Source organism: Acanthopagrus latus, chromosome 4, assembly GCF_904848185.1.
Source record: "Acanthopagrus latus isolate v.2019 chromosome 4, fAcaLat1.1, whole genome shotgun sequence".
NCBI lineage: Eukaryota > Metazoa > Chordata > Actinopteri > Spariformes > Sparidae > Acanthopagrus > Acanthopagrus latus.
In genome coordinates this window covers 20,922,343-20,939,850 of record NC_051042.1, presented here as the reverse complement: position 1 = coordinate 20,939,850, position 17,508 = coordinate 20,922,343, and the positions used below count along the sequence as shown (strand labels likewise).

The 17,508-nt window shown below is 40.9% G+C and overlaps 1 protein-coding gene across 4 annotated transcripts in view; it reads left to right on the top strand.

Annotated features, from left to right (window-relative positions):
* Positions 1 to 17,508, top strand: part of mrvi1 (murine retrovirus integration site 1 homolog) — a 38,044-nt gene that overhangs the window by 312 nt on the left and 20,224 nt on the right. Inside the window, exons 2-20 of one of the 4 annotated variants that reach the window (XM_037094737.1) lie at positions 268 to 288; positions 670 to 758; positions 878 to 991; positions 1,081 to 1,261; positions 1,388 to 1,446; positions 1,535 to 1,595; positions 1,690 to 1,848; positions 3,407 to 3,524; positions 3,627 to 3,677; positions 3,757 to 3,834; positions 3,925 to 3,981; positions 4,068 to 4,127; positions 4,811 to 4,866; positions 5,108 to 5,201; positions 5,280 to 5,411; positions 5,496 to 5,587; positions 5,865 to 6,582; positions 8,682 to 8,838; positions 13,249 to 13,277. In XM_037094737.1, the coding sequence (XP_036950632.1) occupies positions 740 to 758; positions 878 to 991; positions 1,081 to 1,261; positions 1,388 to 1,446; positions 1,535 to 1,595; positions 1,690 to 1,848; positions 3,407 to 3,524; positions 3,627 to 3,677; positions 3,757 to 3,834; positions 3,925 to 3,981; positions 4,068 to 4,127; positions 4,811 to 4,866; positions 5,108 to 5,201; positions 5,280 to 5,411; positions 5,496 to 5,587; positions 5,865 to 6,582; positions 8,682 to 8,838; positions 13,249 to 13,277 (2,235 nt within the window). In that variant the 5' untranslated portion in view covers positions 268 to 288; positions 670 to 739. Of the gene's footprint in view, positions 1 to 91; positions 759 to 877; positions 992 to 1,080; positions 1,262 to 1,387; positions 1,447 to 1,534; positions 1,596 to 1,689; positions 1,849 to 3,406; positions 3,525 to 3,626; positions 3,678 to 3,756; positions 3,835 to 3,924; positions 3,982 to 4,067; positions 4,128 to 4,810; positions 4,867 to 5,107; positions 5,202 to 5,279; positions 5,412 to 5,495; positions 5,588 to 5,864; positions 6,583 to 8,681; positions 8,839 to 13,248; positions 13,278 to 17,508 lie in introns of those variants that run through there. The other 3 variants (XM_037094736.1, XM_037094735.1, XM_037094738.1) reach the window with 3 other exon arrangements.

Below are 17,508 nucleotides of genomic sequence, written 5' to 3'. Positions count from 1 at the left end.
AATTTCATTTGTGAACCTGGTGAATTTAAATTGACAACCATTAATGGCATCATTTTGGCAGGAGTGGGATGGGGGAGGAAGGTGGGGGAGAGGTGGGCCACAGGGTGTCAGCTGGTTTTGATGTGAAGCAGTGAAAACAAGCTTAAGAGCATCTTGAAGGCTTCTTGTGCAACCATCACAGGGAATCAGAGCGAGGTTGGAGAAATCGTAATGGAAACATAAAGCTCCTGACTTAACATTTGAGACCCTTGTTTATTTTCTTTACAGAGGACTGGACTGGATTGAGAAGTAAGGCTTTTTTTGTATTTTTGTAACTTCTTTCTGTTTTGTAAGTGATATTTGATGGGTATGTAACTAAAAGAAAATCAAAACCATTACCTTATAATCCTATTGTACACAATATTTAATGGGATATTATCAGACCTGTAAATTTATCATATTTTTGCATTGGAAATGTGGTAAGTGCAACATTTGATTAAGCTATTGTGTGCTTCCACTTTAAAACATGTATTGCCATTATTATTGCCTATGAGACAATAAACTCTTCATCTTCTACCCCACTGCACGATGACAATGAAAATATGTAATGAGTAGCTCTCTTTCTGTTTAAATCATAGATATTTATTTTCATCCTACATATTGATTTTGATTCATTACGATGAAACATAGACTAGGAGTTTGCTCATATCAGGCCATGTAAGAACGTGACCGTCTGGGGGATTCAGAAGAAACAAGCACAATGTCTGATGGAAATGATGGTAGGTGTTGCATTTCCTTTCTAATCTGGTCAAGGACAAGACAAATGTTTTACTTGTTTTAAATGTATACTTCTGGTTTATCAATGTCCATTAAGTTTTGCTCATCTCTGCATGTTCAGTGTGGGAGTCCCCCGGCTGTGAAACGAGGGATGATGTCAACAAAGACACGGGAGGATTCTCTGAACATGAACTCCTTGACATCATGTATAACACATGTAACACCTCCAGCTCAGGTAAACGGACCAATGTTGATTCAACAAAACGGGCTTGAATAATCATCTGAAGCCAAATCATCGTTGCCGCGTCTTTCTCGTCTTTTCAGGAGATGTGTTGGCCTCCACCATCCTGCAGTACCTGCAGACCATGACGGCTCAGAGTCCGGACCAGGACCGGCTGGCTTCCCTGCGATGGCTGCTCGACCCTGACTGTCAGGACCCACATGTGAGCAGAGAGACCTTCCACTCCACCATGAGGCAGTGGATCGCACAGTGCAGCCAGGACAGGTGAGACAAACCTACAGCGCTGTAGATTTCATGTAGGGCTGCAGATAAGCATGATATTCAACTTTGAGTTTATATTTGACACTTTCATAAATCATCATTTTTTATGAGACTCTCCTTGTGTTTCAGCACTGATGTGGACGGCGGGCATTTATCTTGGCCAGACTCTTCTAAACTGCCTGTAAATGGTAGGCTGCCACTGTTTTGTTCAGCCGTCTAAGAAATTGTATCTTAATCACATCAGAAGACAATTCTCTGAACCTCTTTGTCTCTCAGGTTTGGATTTCCCAGGTTCTCAAAGCAAAGCTGCGTCCTCAGACAGCCCTCAGTGTTCCTGGTAAGAGTTCCTCCTTTTATTGACTGCGTGTGTTTGCCACCTTTTGTCACTGTGTGTTGTCACACTTCACCACTAACTGTTCGTTTGGCCTCAGTGATGGGAAAGAGCTGTTGGGCACCGTGGCTGAGCTGAAGCACGCTCACCGCAAGCTGAGCGAGCAGAACAGCAGCCTGCTGAGGACGGTGGCTCAGTGTGAGGACATGAACCTGCAGCTTACTCTGGAGATCAGCGAGCTGAGAGCAAAGCTGGCCAGGTAGAGGATCAACTACTGTTTCTCATCTAAACCCTGTGTGCCATACAAAGGCACATCTTTTTCTCATTCAATTTCAGTTTCTTCCAATACAAAGTCAAAATCTAACACAGAGTGTAAGATGTACTCTGCGACAAAATAATACACATTTGATGATCGAAACAGGTCAACAAAATTCATCAGAGCCCCAAAATACTAAATAAGAAGATTCTTAATGTACAAATACAGACTGAAATGCGAATATGGACTTGAGGCCAAATTTAAATGCAGCCCTTAGAGTGGCATTCTTTCATTTCACCTCACAAAGATATTGTAGCAGCATTAAAAAATAATATTATCCAAGTAAGAAGCTTGAATTATAAAAAAGTGAAAAGGAATTGTCCAATCTAACTGATGCACATAAAGACTGACTGGGAACATTGTGTTGACATTTTGATATTTTGATATTCTTTACTTAGATTTCAATTAAACATAGTTTGGAATGATGATAATTTTTGTTTTACATTTTTAACAATTTTGTCCCTCAGGTTGAGATGTAAGAAACGTATCTTTTCACCAGCTGTCACATCAAATGATCAAAAATATAGCTGAATAAATCAAATGAGAATTTTCCACTACAAAAGTATTGTGAACAAGACATACTGGCATCAAACTAGCACTTAGATCAGTGTCTCTGCCAGGCCATCACTCCCACACTGAATGACTTAGTTACAGAACAAAAGGTGTCACTTCTCCCATTAAAGTGTTCAGAGGTCTAATAATTAACCTCCAGTGATGTCACTCAGTGGAGAAGTTGCATTGTGGGTAATGTGGACGCCAGTTTCTGAAAAGCAGTCCGCTGGTCTAACATTGCACTTTTACAACACTGTTGGACTCATTCGAAACAAATGATCCAAAACAAGACAGCAGAATCAGATATATTTCACACATTCTTCTTCCTTTTCAAAACAGGGTGCCTACATTACCCACAGTGCAACCTAGCCACTGAGTGACATCATTGGAGGCAGTTTATCAGATTACACACGGCTTCATCTGGAGCTACAAAAGGCTTTAAACGACATTACTTGCATTATTCAGATATGCAAAAGTGCTCTCTAAGATCTGTAAACACACTTTAAAGTGTAAAAGTGGTGGAGTTGCCCTTTAACACAGAAACAAACACATCTACAATGTGAGTCACATAATCTGTATTTTCGGAACCTGTGATACTTTTAAAAGCTGCCAAATGGACCATAAATCATGTCACAGACTATCTTTTAAAGAGGAATTATTCTTCAGTAGTAACATTTATTCATTCATGGAGTGACTCATGCATCTTTTGTGGCTATGAGGCTATTGAAACCAGACCAGACCTCCTATAAAAAAAACTAAATCTTAGAAAAGGATTTCATTGTTGGAGAAAACGGCACTCCAACAGCTCAGATAATGTGGCTCAACCCTGTTTCTTTTATATGTTTTTTTATTAATCACTTGTTCTTTCTCGGCTATTTTGGCCGTGAATAAAGTTGGATCCTCTGCTGACTAAAACGGTAAGATCTTACGTGTTTTTGGGTGTATGCAGTGCTCAGCGGTCAGCAGCGAGAAGCAGATCCCTGACAGAAGAGCTGGAGGAGACCCGTCGGGCGTCTAAAGAGGCCCAGGAGAGAGCAGGTCGCATTCAGACCAGCTGCAACAAACTGGTACAGCACAGACTTAACAGCCCACCAGTAAAGCCACCGTCAAAGTATTTATGTATTTTTATGGCAAATATTTAGGTTTGAATCTTTGTTTTTTGTCACCAGAGCAATGAGGTTGAATGCCTGAAGGTTCACATTAGGAGGCTGGAAGACAAGGTAATGTAGATCTTAAATGCAGGTCAAACTTTCGAAGAAGTTGATGTTCTTTTCCTGCAACATGTTTGTGACTGCGCAGAACGAAAAGCTCACCTTTGAAAGGACCTGTTCTGAAGACAGCGTCAACAAACTGAGAAAAGCCAACACTGAGTTTAGGGTAGGAACAGATCCATAAATTACACACACACTTGTGTTTGTCTCTATATTAGGAGTGTGAACTGAGAGTTAAACATCCTAATGTTCGCAGGCCGAACTCGAGAAAACTCTGGTCATGCTGGCGCTGAAAGACGGAGAAATCACAAAGGTCGATATATCTGCATGGTTTGATCAGGAAGAAATGGTCAATTCGCATTTTTTATGTTCACTCTCGTCTTGAATGTTCCCATGCAGAAAGACATTCTTATGGACAAGATGAAGAGCTCTCATGTAGAGAATCACAACATGATCGAGGTACGTTTGCACTTCATCACAAAGCAGAGAAAGCACTTGAATGAATCCTGTTTGACATGTCATACTTATTATAGAGTAGTGCAGATAGATTACATAGTGTTCAATCATGAAAAGAAATTCAAATTCACCATTAATTATTTCAAATATGAATAAACGAGGACATCATTATATGTATGTGTATCCACACTCGGAATAGGCAGGGTTTAAACAGGAAGTGGGCAGTGCTAACCTCAAATTGTAAATTTAAACCTTTAATAAATTGATGAGAAACAGACTCAGAATCGAGCTTCAGATCCATGTTTTGAGAACTTTCAGAGAACTGCAAAGCAAGAGGAAAGGAGTTTCCACTTGAATGGATTAACTTTAACTCTCCACTGAGGATTTTCCTTCATCACCAGTATGGATATTAACTCATTTTACTTGGATGGTGCTCATAATCGTTATTTCAAAATGTGTGTGTTATGTCTCATGTGCGCTCAGATTTGATTTAAACGGCTTTGAATGTCAATTTGGTTGTTATTCCACACATTTGCCTGACAAGGGACGACGACAAATAAGCTGTGGATTGAAATCCTGTATACATTGCGCTGGTTGCATTTTGACAAGAAGTAGCCTTTATGTGTTGTGCTCTCAAATAAACAAGACAAATAAGTATGTGAATGAACTCTGCCCTGCTGTCGTAGGGCCTACAGTCAGACCTGATGAGGTTACAGGAACATTCGCACCAACTTCTCCTCAGGTAAATGAAACATTTGTATCCAGTGAGTTCCCTTTGAATAGAGGGATGTGTCAGCTATCAGAGGTTTCTAGGAAAGTTTTAAAATAAACTTTTTGTAGGCTTCATCAAAGAAAGAGAAATAACTTCAAAGTTAATGAGCAGGGTGACATTATAGTTAATAGAACATCTCAACAATATTGTGTAGGAATTCTCCCAGATAATTGAAGGTTGAAGCTCCATCCCTTCCGTCTGTCCCTGACAGGTATGACAGACACTGCATCAGTCCTCAGAGCTTCTACAGTCGAGATCCTCCAAACCACCGCTCTCTGCAGAGCGAGATGCAGGATATGCAGCAGGTAGGAAACACTCGGGAGCCACAGTTTATGTGTTCATGGTGGTGGTTTTCTGTTTCATGTCGCTCTCTTGGTCTGCAGCAGCACCACAGAGGTCTGGACGACATCAGCCTCCCGTCCCTGCACACACACAGCGACGATATTCAGAGCATCATCCACAGGATCAAGTCTGCAGAAATAGCTCTTCTTCTGCACAATAAGTATCCTGAGAGGGTGAGCGGAGACGGGACACTCAACAGAGGATACGTATGGCATGTAGTAACATGTGTGTGTGTATGAATCTGTCTTATCTCTCAGACGCAGGACTCTGCTCCTGTAGAAACACAGGAGAGGCCTTTTCCTCACCGCCAGCAGCAACAGGCACGCATCAAGCAGCAGCTTGTCAATGTGTATGTGAGTTTTTTACCTCCCTTTCTCCTGTTATGGTAGCAAACTGGATTTGGTTGATGTTGGTCTCTGTTCTGAGAAGCTTCCTCGGGCTAGTAAAAGGGGTGTCTGGTTGTGACAGTGTGTTTATGGGCATCTCTGTTACGCAACCCACAGGAGTTACTGTCCTTCGTGTGTTAGGGTATATCGGGGGATAAGTGCAGTTTTAGTACTCCTTGGTGACTACAGACATAACAGTGTGCAAAGGAGATGTTTATAAAGCTGTGGTGCTGGTTTCAGGCTGCAGGAGCTTGAGCTGCACAAGTGCGTGGGGGAGGAGAAAGGGGAGAAGGTGGAGGAGCGGTGGCGAGCCTTGGAGCAAAAGAAAAGCCAGACGGGGAGTCAGACGCATATCCAGGAGGCCAAGAAGGTGGCTGTGGTGAACTGGTGGAAAGCCCGCAGCGTAGAGGGTGCTAAGGCACGGACGAAAGACACCCATGTGGTCCAGGAGCTCTCTGAGACGCAAGCAAAGCTCCAGCAGGCAGAGCAGACGATCACTGATATGAGAGAGCAGGTCCGTCACCTGCAAGCCTCTCTGAGATCTGCACAAGAGCGTGTCGCAGAGCAGAAAAACAGCAGCAGAGTTCTTCATATCGACAGGGGAACCAACACCGAGGGAGGGGAGCCAGACAGAGCTGTGGAGAAGGTGGTGAAGGATCGGAGGGATGCAGCAGTGGCCACAGAGGTCACAGGTGGAGCAGCCTCAGAGCAGGAGCAAACCCACTTCCAGGTGACCGCAGACGGCCTTCTGACGACCCTCAGAAGGATGGAGGCGATGGTCAACAGCGCCCTGGAGACCGCCGAGCTGGTGCGAGAGAGTGAGCGGAGGGTGAACCAGGTGAGGGCGAGGATGGAGAGCATCACCCTGAGGGTGGAGAAGGCTCTAGACCGAGCCACCGACACTGACAAGCAGCTGAATGTTCTGGAGGCCGGAGTCACAGGAGAAGGTCCCCCTCAGGTTTGTGTTTAAAACCTGTGTATTTATTTTGCTACAAAGTAACAAGCAATATACTCGTTTTAAATGATTCTGATTTCGGATTGCTGTAAGTTTATGTGTATGTTGCTCTGCTAAAATCAGTGTCCGGACATGTTGGATATATTTCTGAATTTAACTAAATATTATGTTAAATAATGTGAAGAAGCACCAGCATATTATAAAATCATATTATTGCGACGGGTGCCCAGAATGCTCCAGTCAGTATTTAACAACATGAACACCAGGGACTTGCTGCATGCAGATGCTTTTATGATCAGGGATTTATTTTGTCCTGTGGAGCTCACAACACTCCTGTGGGAACAAAAACTGCCAGAATAAATCATGCTGGTATTAAAGATTTTAACTTGAGGTCCTGACATTACTGTCACACTGTACTGACACTGCTTCTCTCTGTGCCGTATTCACACACTCAAGTGAATAGAGAGTATTTGTAGAGCATAAAAAAAAACAACTTTCAACATTTGCATAAAATCTTCTCTCACACCACATGAACATGTAAACTTACGAGGCAGAAGTACCAAAACTTTTATGTTTTTCTATTATTTTTTGTTTTTTTATTTAATTATTTTTGTCTTGTTTCCTGCACTGTTTTCATCTCATGGCCCCTCAGAGGCTTCTGATGACCCTTTGTGGGGACGCCGACTCCTCGACCCCCCTTTAAAAATGTATTTTGACACAGTTACCAATTACCTGAGAAAAAAAAATGAGTCAGTAACCTAATCCAAGCAATGAGTGATAGTTGTAGTAAGTAACTAATGTAACTTGATTACTTTCCATCAGATTGTTACCCAAACATATGCATTAAAGACTAAAGAAAATATATAGCTATTATATCATTCTTTATTTTATAATTGGAAGGTAATCCCTTTTTAGTAATCTCCTTTTTTACTAATTGTATCTGTAATCTAATTACATCTCTATTCCAATACAGTTACTTTCTTTTATGTACCCTGATTGTGTAATCCTGTTTCATGTATTCCATTACTCCCCAAGCCTGTTTGTGAGGCAGAAGTACCAACCATTCCTTCTGTGACTCTTTGATATAAGGTTACATTACTCTTCTTCTCAGGGTTCATGTCTCTGAGTTGTTTCATTTGTTTCATTCTTAATGGCCCTCTTAACTGTCCCATAAATGAGCAGATATTTGTGTTGTTCTAGATTTTTCGTATTTCCTGCACTGTTTATCATCTCATGACCCCTAAGAGGCAGCGGATGACCCCTTGTGGGGATGCCAACCCCTACGTTAAGATAGACTATGAGGGATTGCGCAAATATTTACGTTCATCCATAACACTGAAGGGGTGTGTGTGCGTGTGTGCGTGTGTGTGCGTGCATATGTGTGTGTGTGCTTGTACGTGTGTCTGTTTTGTGCCATGAGGTTTTCCACACATTTGAAAGTTTATAGCTTTCAGAGCATCACCGGGCTTTCAATCTAAATCAAATAAGAATAAAATGTATTGTTGTTGTAAAAGTACTTTCACCAGTATTAAAAGAGATATATCATGTTCATTTTCATGTTCATGATTTTATTTTGGGTTACCACTACCAGGTTTACATGCTTTAATGCTAAACAAAAGAAACACAGTAGTTTTCTCATACTGTCCATTGCAGCAGCACTTTATTCCCCCTCTGTGTAAAAAGCTCTGTTTCAGCTCCTGTCTCTTTAAGGCCCCACCTCCCAAATAATCAGTCTGCTCTGACTGGTCAGCTCACACACGCCTGAGCCAGCACCTCTAACAACAACAGTACAGCAGTGCTAAATTAATAAATGTAGCCAATGTAGCCACTAGGCAAAACATATGAAATTGTGTGACGTGGTGACATAGTGTGATGTCATGTAGTCACATAACAGAAGGCGAGACTGCTAACGAGGCGCATTAGAAGCAGAGTTTTCTGTGACCTTTTTAACTTTAACCTGCACAAGAACGTGTATAAATCACTGAAGGGAAAGAAAAAATAAAAAAGCATGATAAGTCTCCTTTAATGCAATAGTTGTGCTTTTTATTTTACATAATATAAATTCTACACATGAAGTTGATTTGTAGTTTCGCATATGTAAGTCTCCAGGTTCCAGTCTGCCAGCTGATCCACGAACAGACGCCACAGGCTGTACAGACGAGTCCAATGTGGAGACTGAAGACGGAGACAAGACGGACAGTCCTCCTCTACCTCCTGTAATCCCAGAAGTCAGCGAGCCCCCACAGCTACCCATGAATGGTATGATGGCCTGCATGGCAGTAATACAACATCAGCGTTATTGTGGTTAAGGGTTTTCTGTGAGACACTGATGAATTAAAGCTACTTCCTTCTCTGATGGTAATCCCTGAGGATGTCTGAAAATAGGCCCAGCCGATATTTACATTGCACACAACAGCTGGTACAGTGAGGAGGAAGAGAGAGTAAGCTCTGAGGGAGGGTATGTTATCTATCAAACGGGGCCATGGGGAAAACTGACTGTCTAATTTTTTTATTTTTTTTTTCATGCACATGAGTATTTTTAGCTACAGTCCATTTTAATTAACAACAGTTTTATACTTTGTCTGACTATTTTCAAATTGCAAGGGCTAAAACAATGTCTCTGTGAGTTTCCTGTTCTCAGTGCCTGTGGGTCAGGCCACTTTACATCTACATCTTAATGGTTCTCAAGTGCTTTGAGCAAGTTTATGCAAAGACAGTGAGAAATCTGATACTGAGATAGCTTGCTCACAAAGTTACCCAATGCAGGCTTTCAGGTGTAATACAAAAGTGATTTTATGGAAGAAAAACAATTGAGAAAATTTTTGAAAAAGATAAAATTGAGAATGGTAACAATCCACTCGTCTTTTAACAAGACAGCAAGCTAGTGAATTTCTCAATATTTTATTCAAAATTTTTCCCTTAAAGTATTTGTAAATTTGATTTTTCTTAAAAAGGAAACTAGGAGAGTGTAACATGTTTCGTTTTTACGAGATTTTTTTAACCTAAATATGTAATATTTTTACGCTGGTCATGCCCACGTCTTGCCGTTACTTACTCACTGCAACTATGCATGAGGTGAAAAACTATGCTAACTGACAAAGAAAAAATACAGACAACTTTGTGGGTTGTAGCTCCACTACATAGCCTTCAAACACAAGTTTATCTTTTTTAACACCTGTGGATCTTCATTTTTAGAAAGCTTTTTTTCCGCCCCAGTTTTTTCCACTTGCTAAATGCCAACATGATGACGTCTTGATCATGAAAATGTGCATTTTACAACCATTTTTGCCATTCCATCACAATATTTTCATCATGTTGCAATACGTTTTTGGCTAAAGCATCACTTTTCTTTGATTCCTGGCAAGTTCATGGCAAAAACTTCCAAATTTTCCCTGATGGCTCAGAGGGCCAAGTCTTATATTTGATTGTGTCTTTGTGCTCAGAGGAGGGTCTGAAACGTGGAGGTTGCTGAGAAACAGACATTGTAGTTTAAATGAACAAACAATAGGTTTCTCTGTGTCCACTCGTTTGTTTTTTTATAGCCTTCTGTCTAAAGTTTGTCCAGTGTAGGCATGAGCTCTTTATTTTGCTTACCAAATGAAGCTGCATTCAAAGCTGCAAGAGGATGAACAATAAACATTTTATGTTCGACATAAATCTGATATGTGCCCTGCCAGTTTAATGTTACAGTACCTCCTAATTTGGATGCCATCATTGTTAATATGAGGAAGGTTGCATCTATTTGAACCAGTCAAATTTTGACAAGCTGAATGTTAGCATTTTCTCACGAATGCTGTACTTCTTGAATGTAGCTATCTGAGGCAGCACATATTAATCGAAATCTGTGTGATTTTAAAAGTGCCAGGTCTATCCAAAGGGCTTTAACTAAAATCCCCAGACATGCTGAGGCAACAACAAAGCACATATCTTAGGATACAGCATAAAAGAAACATAATAAAAGCTGTTATAAAACAGATGCTTCCAATGGCATTTGATATTCATAACTTCACTCAAGACAAAACAGGCTACAGTAATGTAGCAGGACAAACAAACACTGAGGTCGCATGACACATACACACACACACACACACACACACACAGTCATAAACTTAACAGTCTACAGCCATGCTAGCAGGTCTGTGGTGATGTGAGCTAACTGCTAATGTCAGCATGCTAATTTGCTCACAGTGACCTCAAAAACATGCTGGTCTTATGAAGGTATGATTTTCAGAGTGCCATATTTATCCTCTTTGTTTAGCATGTTAGCATGCTAACATTATAGTATACATTATATAGTATATATTTATCATCCAAGTATACATGTTAGCATGTTAACTTTACATACTACAGGCCCAACAGCATTTGACATACATAACTTTCATCACAGTGGATCATTAAACTGTAGCAGAACAAGCAAACAGGATCGGCTACATTTTTACAGCCATGCTAGCGACTCTGTGGTGCTTTGAGCCAAATGCTAACCTGAGAATGTTAACGTGACATCATTAACATGCTGATGTTAAGACATTTACAATTCAGAATTTATTACCTTTGTTTCGCATGTTAGCATGCTGACAGCACATGATACAATATCACTGAATAATCATAACTTCACCAAGACAGACACAATTTGCCATGATTGCCATTATTATCTGTGTTTAGCACATTAGCACCCTAACATTTGGTAGCTGTTGTCTCACTGTAAACACAAATGTCAACCTCAGTAGGATTTACCCTCTGGGGACCATGAATGTTAGTACAACATTTCAAAGCATTTTCAAGGGAATCTAACAGTTGTTGTTGAGATATTTCAGTCTGGACTAAAGTGGTTGACCTAGTGGCTGACATTCCCATCCAGAGAACCATGACTAAGAGCTACTACATAAAACTTATCTATGAAGCAAATGGCATTATTAATGAAAACAAACATTGAGTTTTTAGATGACCATCAGTGCTGCAGTACACACACTGCTGCTTGTGTGTTTTTGATGCTGTTAGAGAGCAAACTGCCTCCATTAAGTCTTTTAAGGCTATTTTATATTGCTCCCTTATCTTCCTAACTAATATAACATTAAATTAAGATATTAAATCACATTGAAGCATGTCACTGTAACATTTCAGATATAAAACACGTTTTTAAGGTTTAATGTTGCTGTTTTAAACAAGACTCACTCAGGTTGTGTGGTGAATGAAGATCCAGTGGAGACTGAATGTAAATAATTTAGAAAAGTGGGTCCCTAATGCTCTGTGTGTGTGTGGTGGCTCTAAACAAAGTGCTCTTTGATGGTGGATCTATCAAATGAGACAAAGGTAGAAATACGAAAATCACTTGAGCTGGAATGTGAATTAAATGCTTCTAGGAAAGAGAACAAAGAGGCTGTGACCTGAAGAGAAACACAGACGTATCTGACAATGAAATCTGAGGTCAAATTAGGACACGTGTGGAAATCTCTACCAACACATTCCAAGCTTCCACCATACGTCTTTCTTATTTTTTCAGAGGTTTGCATGATGACATAAATTAAAATCTGTCAGTGAATTGCTGCATTACTCAAGTTGTTAGAGTCCGATCTCAAAGAGTCTAGATTCCTGGAAGTGACACCATCAAATAAGCAACTTAAAATAGCAATTAAAGGTGCAGTTTGTAAAATTTAGTGGCAAAGACGCATGGTCTCTCAAGCTTGTGTTAACCACATACATACCTATTTCAGACATTTAACAGAATAACCCATTCAAAAACCTGTTGAGTCTGGTATTTGTTAAACCTTTATCGCAGTTAAGGGATTTAAACTGCTGTACGTATTCAATGTGCCACATAACCAGGAAGTAAACCTGAAAGCAAGAAAACATTTTTAGCGTATTTTCCAGGCTAGCAAAAAACTCAATGGCCCAATTGGCACCATCTTTGTGTTCACTCTCTAGCTCTATTAAAGACAATGAAGGGCACCTGCTTCCTTTGTAGATAGACGGTAACAGAAACAGTTTCAGATGATTACATAGATGAAAACAGCTAATTCTATTCAACTCCTTCCAATAGATCCCTAAATGCCCCCAAATTGTACGCACTGCACCTTTAAGTATTGTTTTTTATTACATGCGTCCTCCGATACTTTAATAATCATGGTGCATTTGCAGTTATTTCTTCTTTGTTGACCTTTAAAGTGCCATATTACCGTTCAGCTCTACTTAAATATCCGTGACTCACTGGTGTTTAGCCCCTTTGCTTGGTATCACAATATTACCGACCTTTTCCTGAGAGCACCTAACGCAGACAACACAATAGCCTTTACTTGGGGCCAAGAGCTTTCAACCAGTGGATCAAGCACCTCGTGTACTCGAAATGGTTGCCAGGTTATTGTTGCCCCTAGTTATAGAGGAGGAGGAGGAGGAGGCGGGGGGGGCAGAGTGAGATACTTCCTGAAACAAGAGTTACAGTAGTTCTACCAATAAAATTGACATCACACTGCCGGCAACCTCGTAGGACACAAAACTTAATTTATTTCCCCCCGTTGGTTTCCTCTTTCTGCTCCTCTCTCACGCACACTCTGACTTTTTCTTTTTTTTTTCTTTTTTAAAACTGTCTCATCACATTTGCATTGGACATGCTTTCCTGTTAAATGCAAATCAGCCGTGTTCACTGTCTTTCTGTCTGTGCTCTCGCTCCAACAGGTGGCACAGGACGAGGCAGCTGCAGTGAGGTAAGACTCCCTCCTGCTCTACTGCAGCAATATATAGTGTTATTTCTGTACGTAGAGGCATGACCGTTTGTATGATGTGCCGTGCCTTTGTGTGTCTTTTCTGTTTTTTGAACTGGCTTGTTGGAAATGTTATTTTTGAGAGGCTATACTGACACTGAACACTTACTGCGGGGCAGTTTGAGTATGTGGCTTGAGCAGTGGTGGATCGGCTCGAGTTGATCTCATGTGCAATTCTGAGGTTTTTGTATTTTATTGAATGTTACCATTAATGTTCAGAGAGGAATATTTTACTTGAAGAATTAAAGATACTAGTTACTTTCTGGGATAATACTTAACATTATAGATGTTTAATAAATGGATTAAACTTACTTTAATGTAGTTGTAAGAAGATACTTTTATAGATACTTTTACTGTATTTATATAGTCCTTTTCATGGCTTTAGTGATAAGATTGACAGCATTGAGGGGTGGCAGGAAACAGGATTGGGGGGGTGACATGCAGCAAAGGGCCACAGGTCAGACTCAAGCTTTGGGTCGCTACAGCAAGGACAAAGCTACTGGGGCCCCCACTGCATCATCTAATTAATCTAAAATACATGTTTGATACTGTCATGTCTTTTTGATGACACCATTTTCACTAACGTTAGGATGGAGACTTGATTTACTACTTCCACCGACTAATGACAGTCAAATAAGTTTAAGCACAGTAGAAAAGTCAGATAGGACAGACTATCTTGTTTCACTAGACATCTTTACACATTACAGTTACAGCTGAAAATTACAACACATATACAGTTTTGCTGATTTCACATATCGCTGCAATGCAAAACAATGGCAAGTTTCAAAGCAACTCACAGTGCTTTGCAGGGACGTAGGAATGCATTAAAACTAAAAGATAAGAAATGTTAAAAATCACATTTAAAAGACAGTAAAAAGAAACGGAGGCAAATAAAAAGTTAAAGAAATGTTTGAAACCCTGGTTTAAATGAGCAGTGAAACAGCTGATGTCAGTAAAATGCAACTTACGCGCATCACTGTGAAGAGGTCCAGAGTTAGGATCGGCTTTATTGGCCCTGTGTGTGTGATACATTCAAAGAATTCAACTGCAGTTTTACATTGCTCTCAGCGCATCTACACAGGAATAGACAGACAGGTCAGAACAAATAAGGTAAAGAATGTAAGAGAAATAAAGAATGACGAATGGTGCGGACTGTACGGCACAATAGCATGTGAAAACACAGCAGGTGTATGTACATAAAGATCACCATAAAAGTCTGTGTACGAGTCAGCTGTGCTGTGTGTTATGAACAGTACATGTAGTGCAAAGAAGCAGCAGAAGTAGTGAATACTGGATGAATATGCAGACCTGGCTATATACGTGTGCGTATGTAGCGAATAATATGCATAGAATAAATATAAATAGATATTTATTATTATTATTATTATTTATTATAGAATAAAGATAAATGAATAAGAGCATAAACAAGAAAATACACTAATTAAAAGCCATTTTATTAAATTTGTTTTTAAAGGAAGACACTGAGCTTGCCTGATGGTCAAAGGAAGATTATTCCACTGTTGTGGAGCCCACCGCCTTCTGTCAGAAGCCTTGCCCATGATAATGGCAGCATCTCCCTATAAAAGCAAGGAATCTCTGTCTGTCTGTGTATGTGTGCCTCAAATATCTCTGCAGATCAGGATCAGACTGATCTGAGAGTTTCAAAATGGCTGCTGCTTGGTTCAAGGGTGTGCAGCGTCACATTTGTTTGGACTACAACGATACCGTTAATAGATTATTTCAGAAATGCTTTAGGAATTCCACTAGCATTGTCAACCATAGCCACCATAGTCATGTGCGCACCAGAGCCAATCACTGCAGAGCTCACTTCCACGACACACCTTAAGAAACAAGTGGATTTATACCTGCAGCGGGGCGAGCTGGACCGGGATTTTGCCGGCAGTTCGGTCCCACTCTGTGCATCTAAACTGACTGTTGTGGATTAATGAGACTTAATGAGTCTGGACCAAGTCTGTTCCGGTCCGAGGAGATCCGGATACGCGAGGACAACAAAGTGTAATCGGAATCTGTGGATGTTCGTGTGTAGCTAGCTGCTAGCTGCTAGCCCACCCCCACACGGCCCACCTCCCGAGTCGACGGACCGGACGCACCAGCAGGTCCTAATCCGGATTTAGGGTGAATAATGTCCACCACGCTTTTTCGCGAACATTGCCGTCACTGTTGCTTTGTGTCTGGTGCAGGAAGAAACAATTTGTCACGAAAGTGTCCGCAAGCAGCAAGCTTGGTTGCTGAGGAACAGGAAGTTGTGTGAGGGACGCCGGCGGTGATACAGACAGCAACAGAGATGGCGAGTTTTGAGAGTTGAGAGATTTGTGACACATAGCGTGTTTGGAGTGTATAGTTAGTATGTTATATAGCGTGTAGTGTGTGTAGTGTAGTCGTTTTTTTGTGTTGTGAGTCAAAACAAGGAGGAGACTGCTGAATGTGGAACAGGCAGGAATGAGCTGAGGAGCCCTGAACCTGAGGCATTGCCTGCATTTAAATGTAAATACATAAAACTTTGTAAATTTCAAAAACGTATGCACAAATTTAGCGAACAACAATTTATATTTGCATTATAACTAATGCAATTGGTTCATTAAACATATTTGTGGTTCTCACTCTGATTTTATGTTATTTTGTGATTTTAGGTCCATAGTATTAATATAGTATGTCAAAACGAAAAAATAACTGTACAGTCACACATGTGAGGTTTTGCTGAAAATAATGACACCAAACAAGGCAAGGTAAATAGTTTTTAAGGTGAAATATGATGGTATAATTGAAAGGAATCAAAAACAGCCAATTATATCCCTGACGTCCCACCTTCAAACACAACCTCATTTGGCCATCCATGAAAAATCTACTTCCACCTCCCACTGTTCTATAGGAATACATGCTTCCTACGGGCAATGCACTAGTGTCTAAAAATAGGGGGTCACAAGGTCAGTGATATAAGAAAGAGTGAGGCAGTCTATGATGTAAGTGAATGGATGTCGACAGAGGGTTACTGACACCATATGACTGATTTGACTGTTCATGAGATTGATGGCCCGCGGGAAGAGACAATTAAATTCATGATAATATGTCAGTCACAAGTGCCATCATTCTGCAAAACACATGCTTTTGATTAAGTAAATTTCTACCATGATACTAAGTTTGATCATACTACTCAAAACCTTGAATGCAGAGCTTTTACTCGTAACTGTGCGTGTAACAGCACAATCGGCTCTATCAGCACCAACGATGTTAACTTGATTTGACTTGAATAAGACATCTGACTTGTTGTACAGATTGCTCCTTTGATGAACAACTTCTTCAACTGGAGCACTTAATATTATCAGCTCACGTTAATTCAGACTGTGATGCCGCGAATGTCAGCTGTGTTCCTCCGAACAATGTGGCCGCTGTGCTCCGCTTTTTTTTTTTTTTCCACCAAACTCGGAGCACTTAAAACCTAAATCTCTAACCTTTTTTTAAAAAAAAAAAGCTGCAGGAACGGTGCGAGGTTTGACAACGCAGGTTAGCAAACAGTAATGAACTTCAAGAGCTCGGAAGTGGCTGCGTGGATTCCTCCTGGGCTGCAGAGTAAACACGGAATCAGACGCACGCAGTCTATCTATCTATCAATCTCTCGCAGACCTGCACACAATAACACACAACAACGTCTGCTGCTCCCACAGTGTGATTAGAGAAACAAAACAGAGCCTGCAGACAAAAATAACTTAACTTTTATAACTCTCTGCAGGTTCTAGTAGTGGGATGATTAGTGGAGCAGCACACACACACACACACACACACACACTCGTAGACACACACTCCACAGCAGCCCAAAGAGGCATACAGAGCCCTTCTCCTTAAATGGTCAAAGCTCCCAGGAGTGAAAGAGCGGCTGCTGCTGAAAAAAGACAGGGAACAGAGGGGACGGGAGAAGGAAGGAGAAGCCCCGAGGACAGAGGAGTTTTTCTGAGGGAAAAGGCTGCGGATGACAGTTTGACTGTGGGAAGTCGGGCCGGGAGTGGAGAGATCAGCCTGTGTGTGCGTGTTTCTCTACGGCGCTTGTGGCGGACTCAGGTAATGTGCGTGCTTCTCTGTGGACAGGTTCACACAATCGGCATTGTGAGGTCTCGGTGGGTGATGCGTTTAGGTGGACACATGCAGCTTCTGTCTCTGC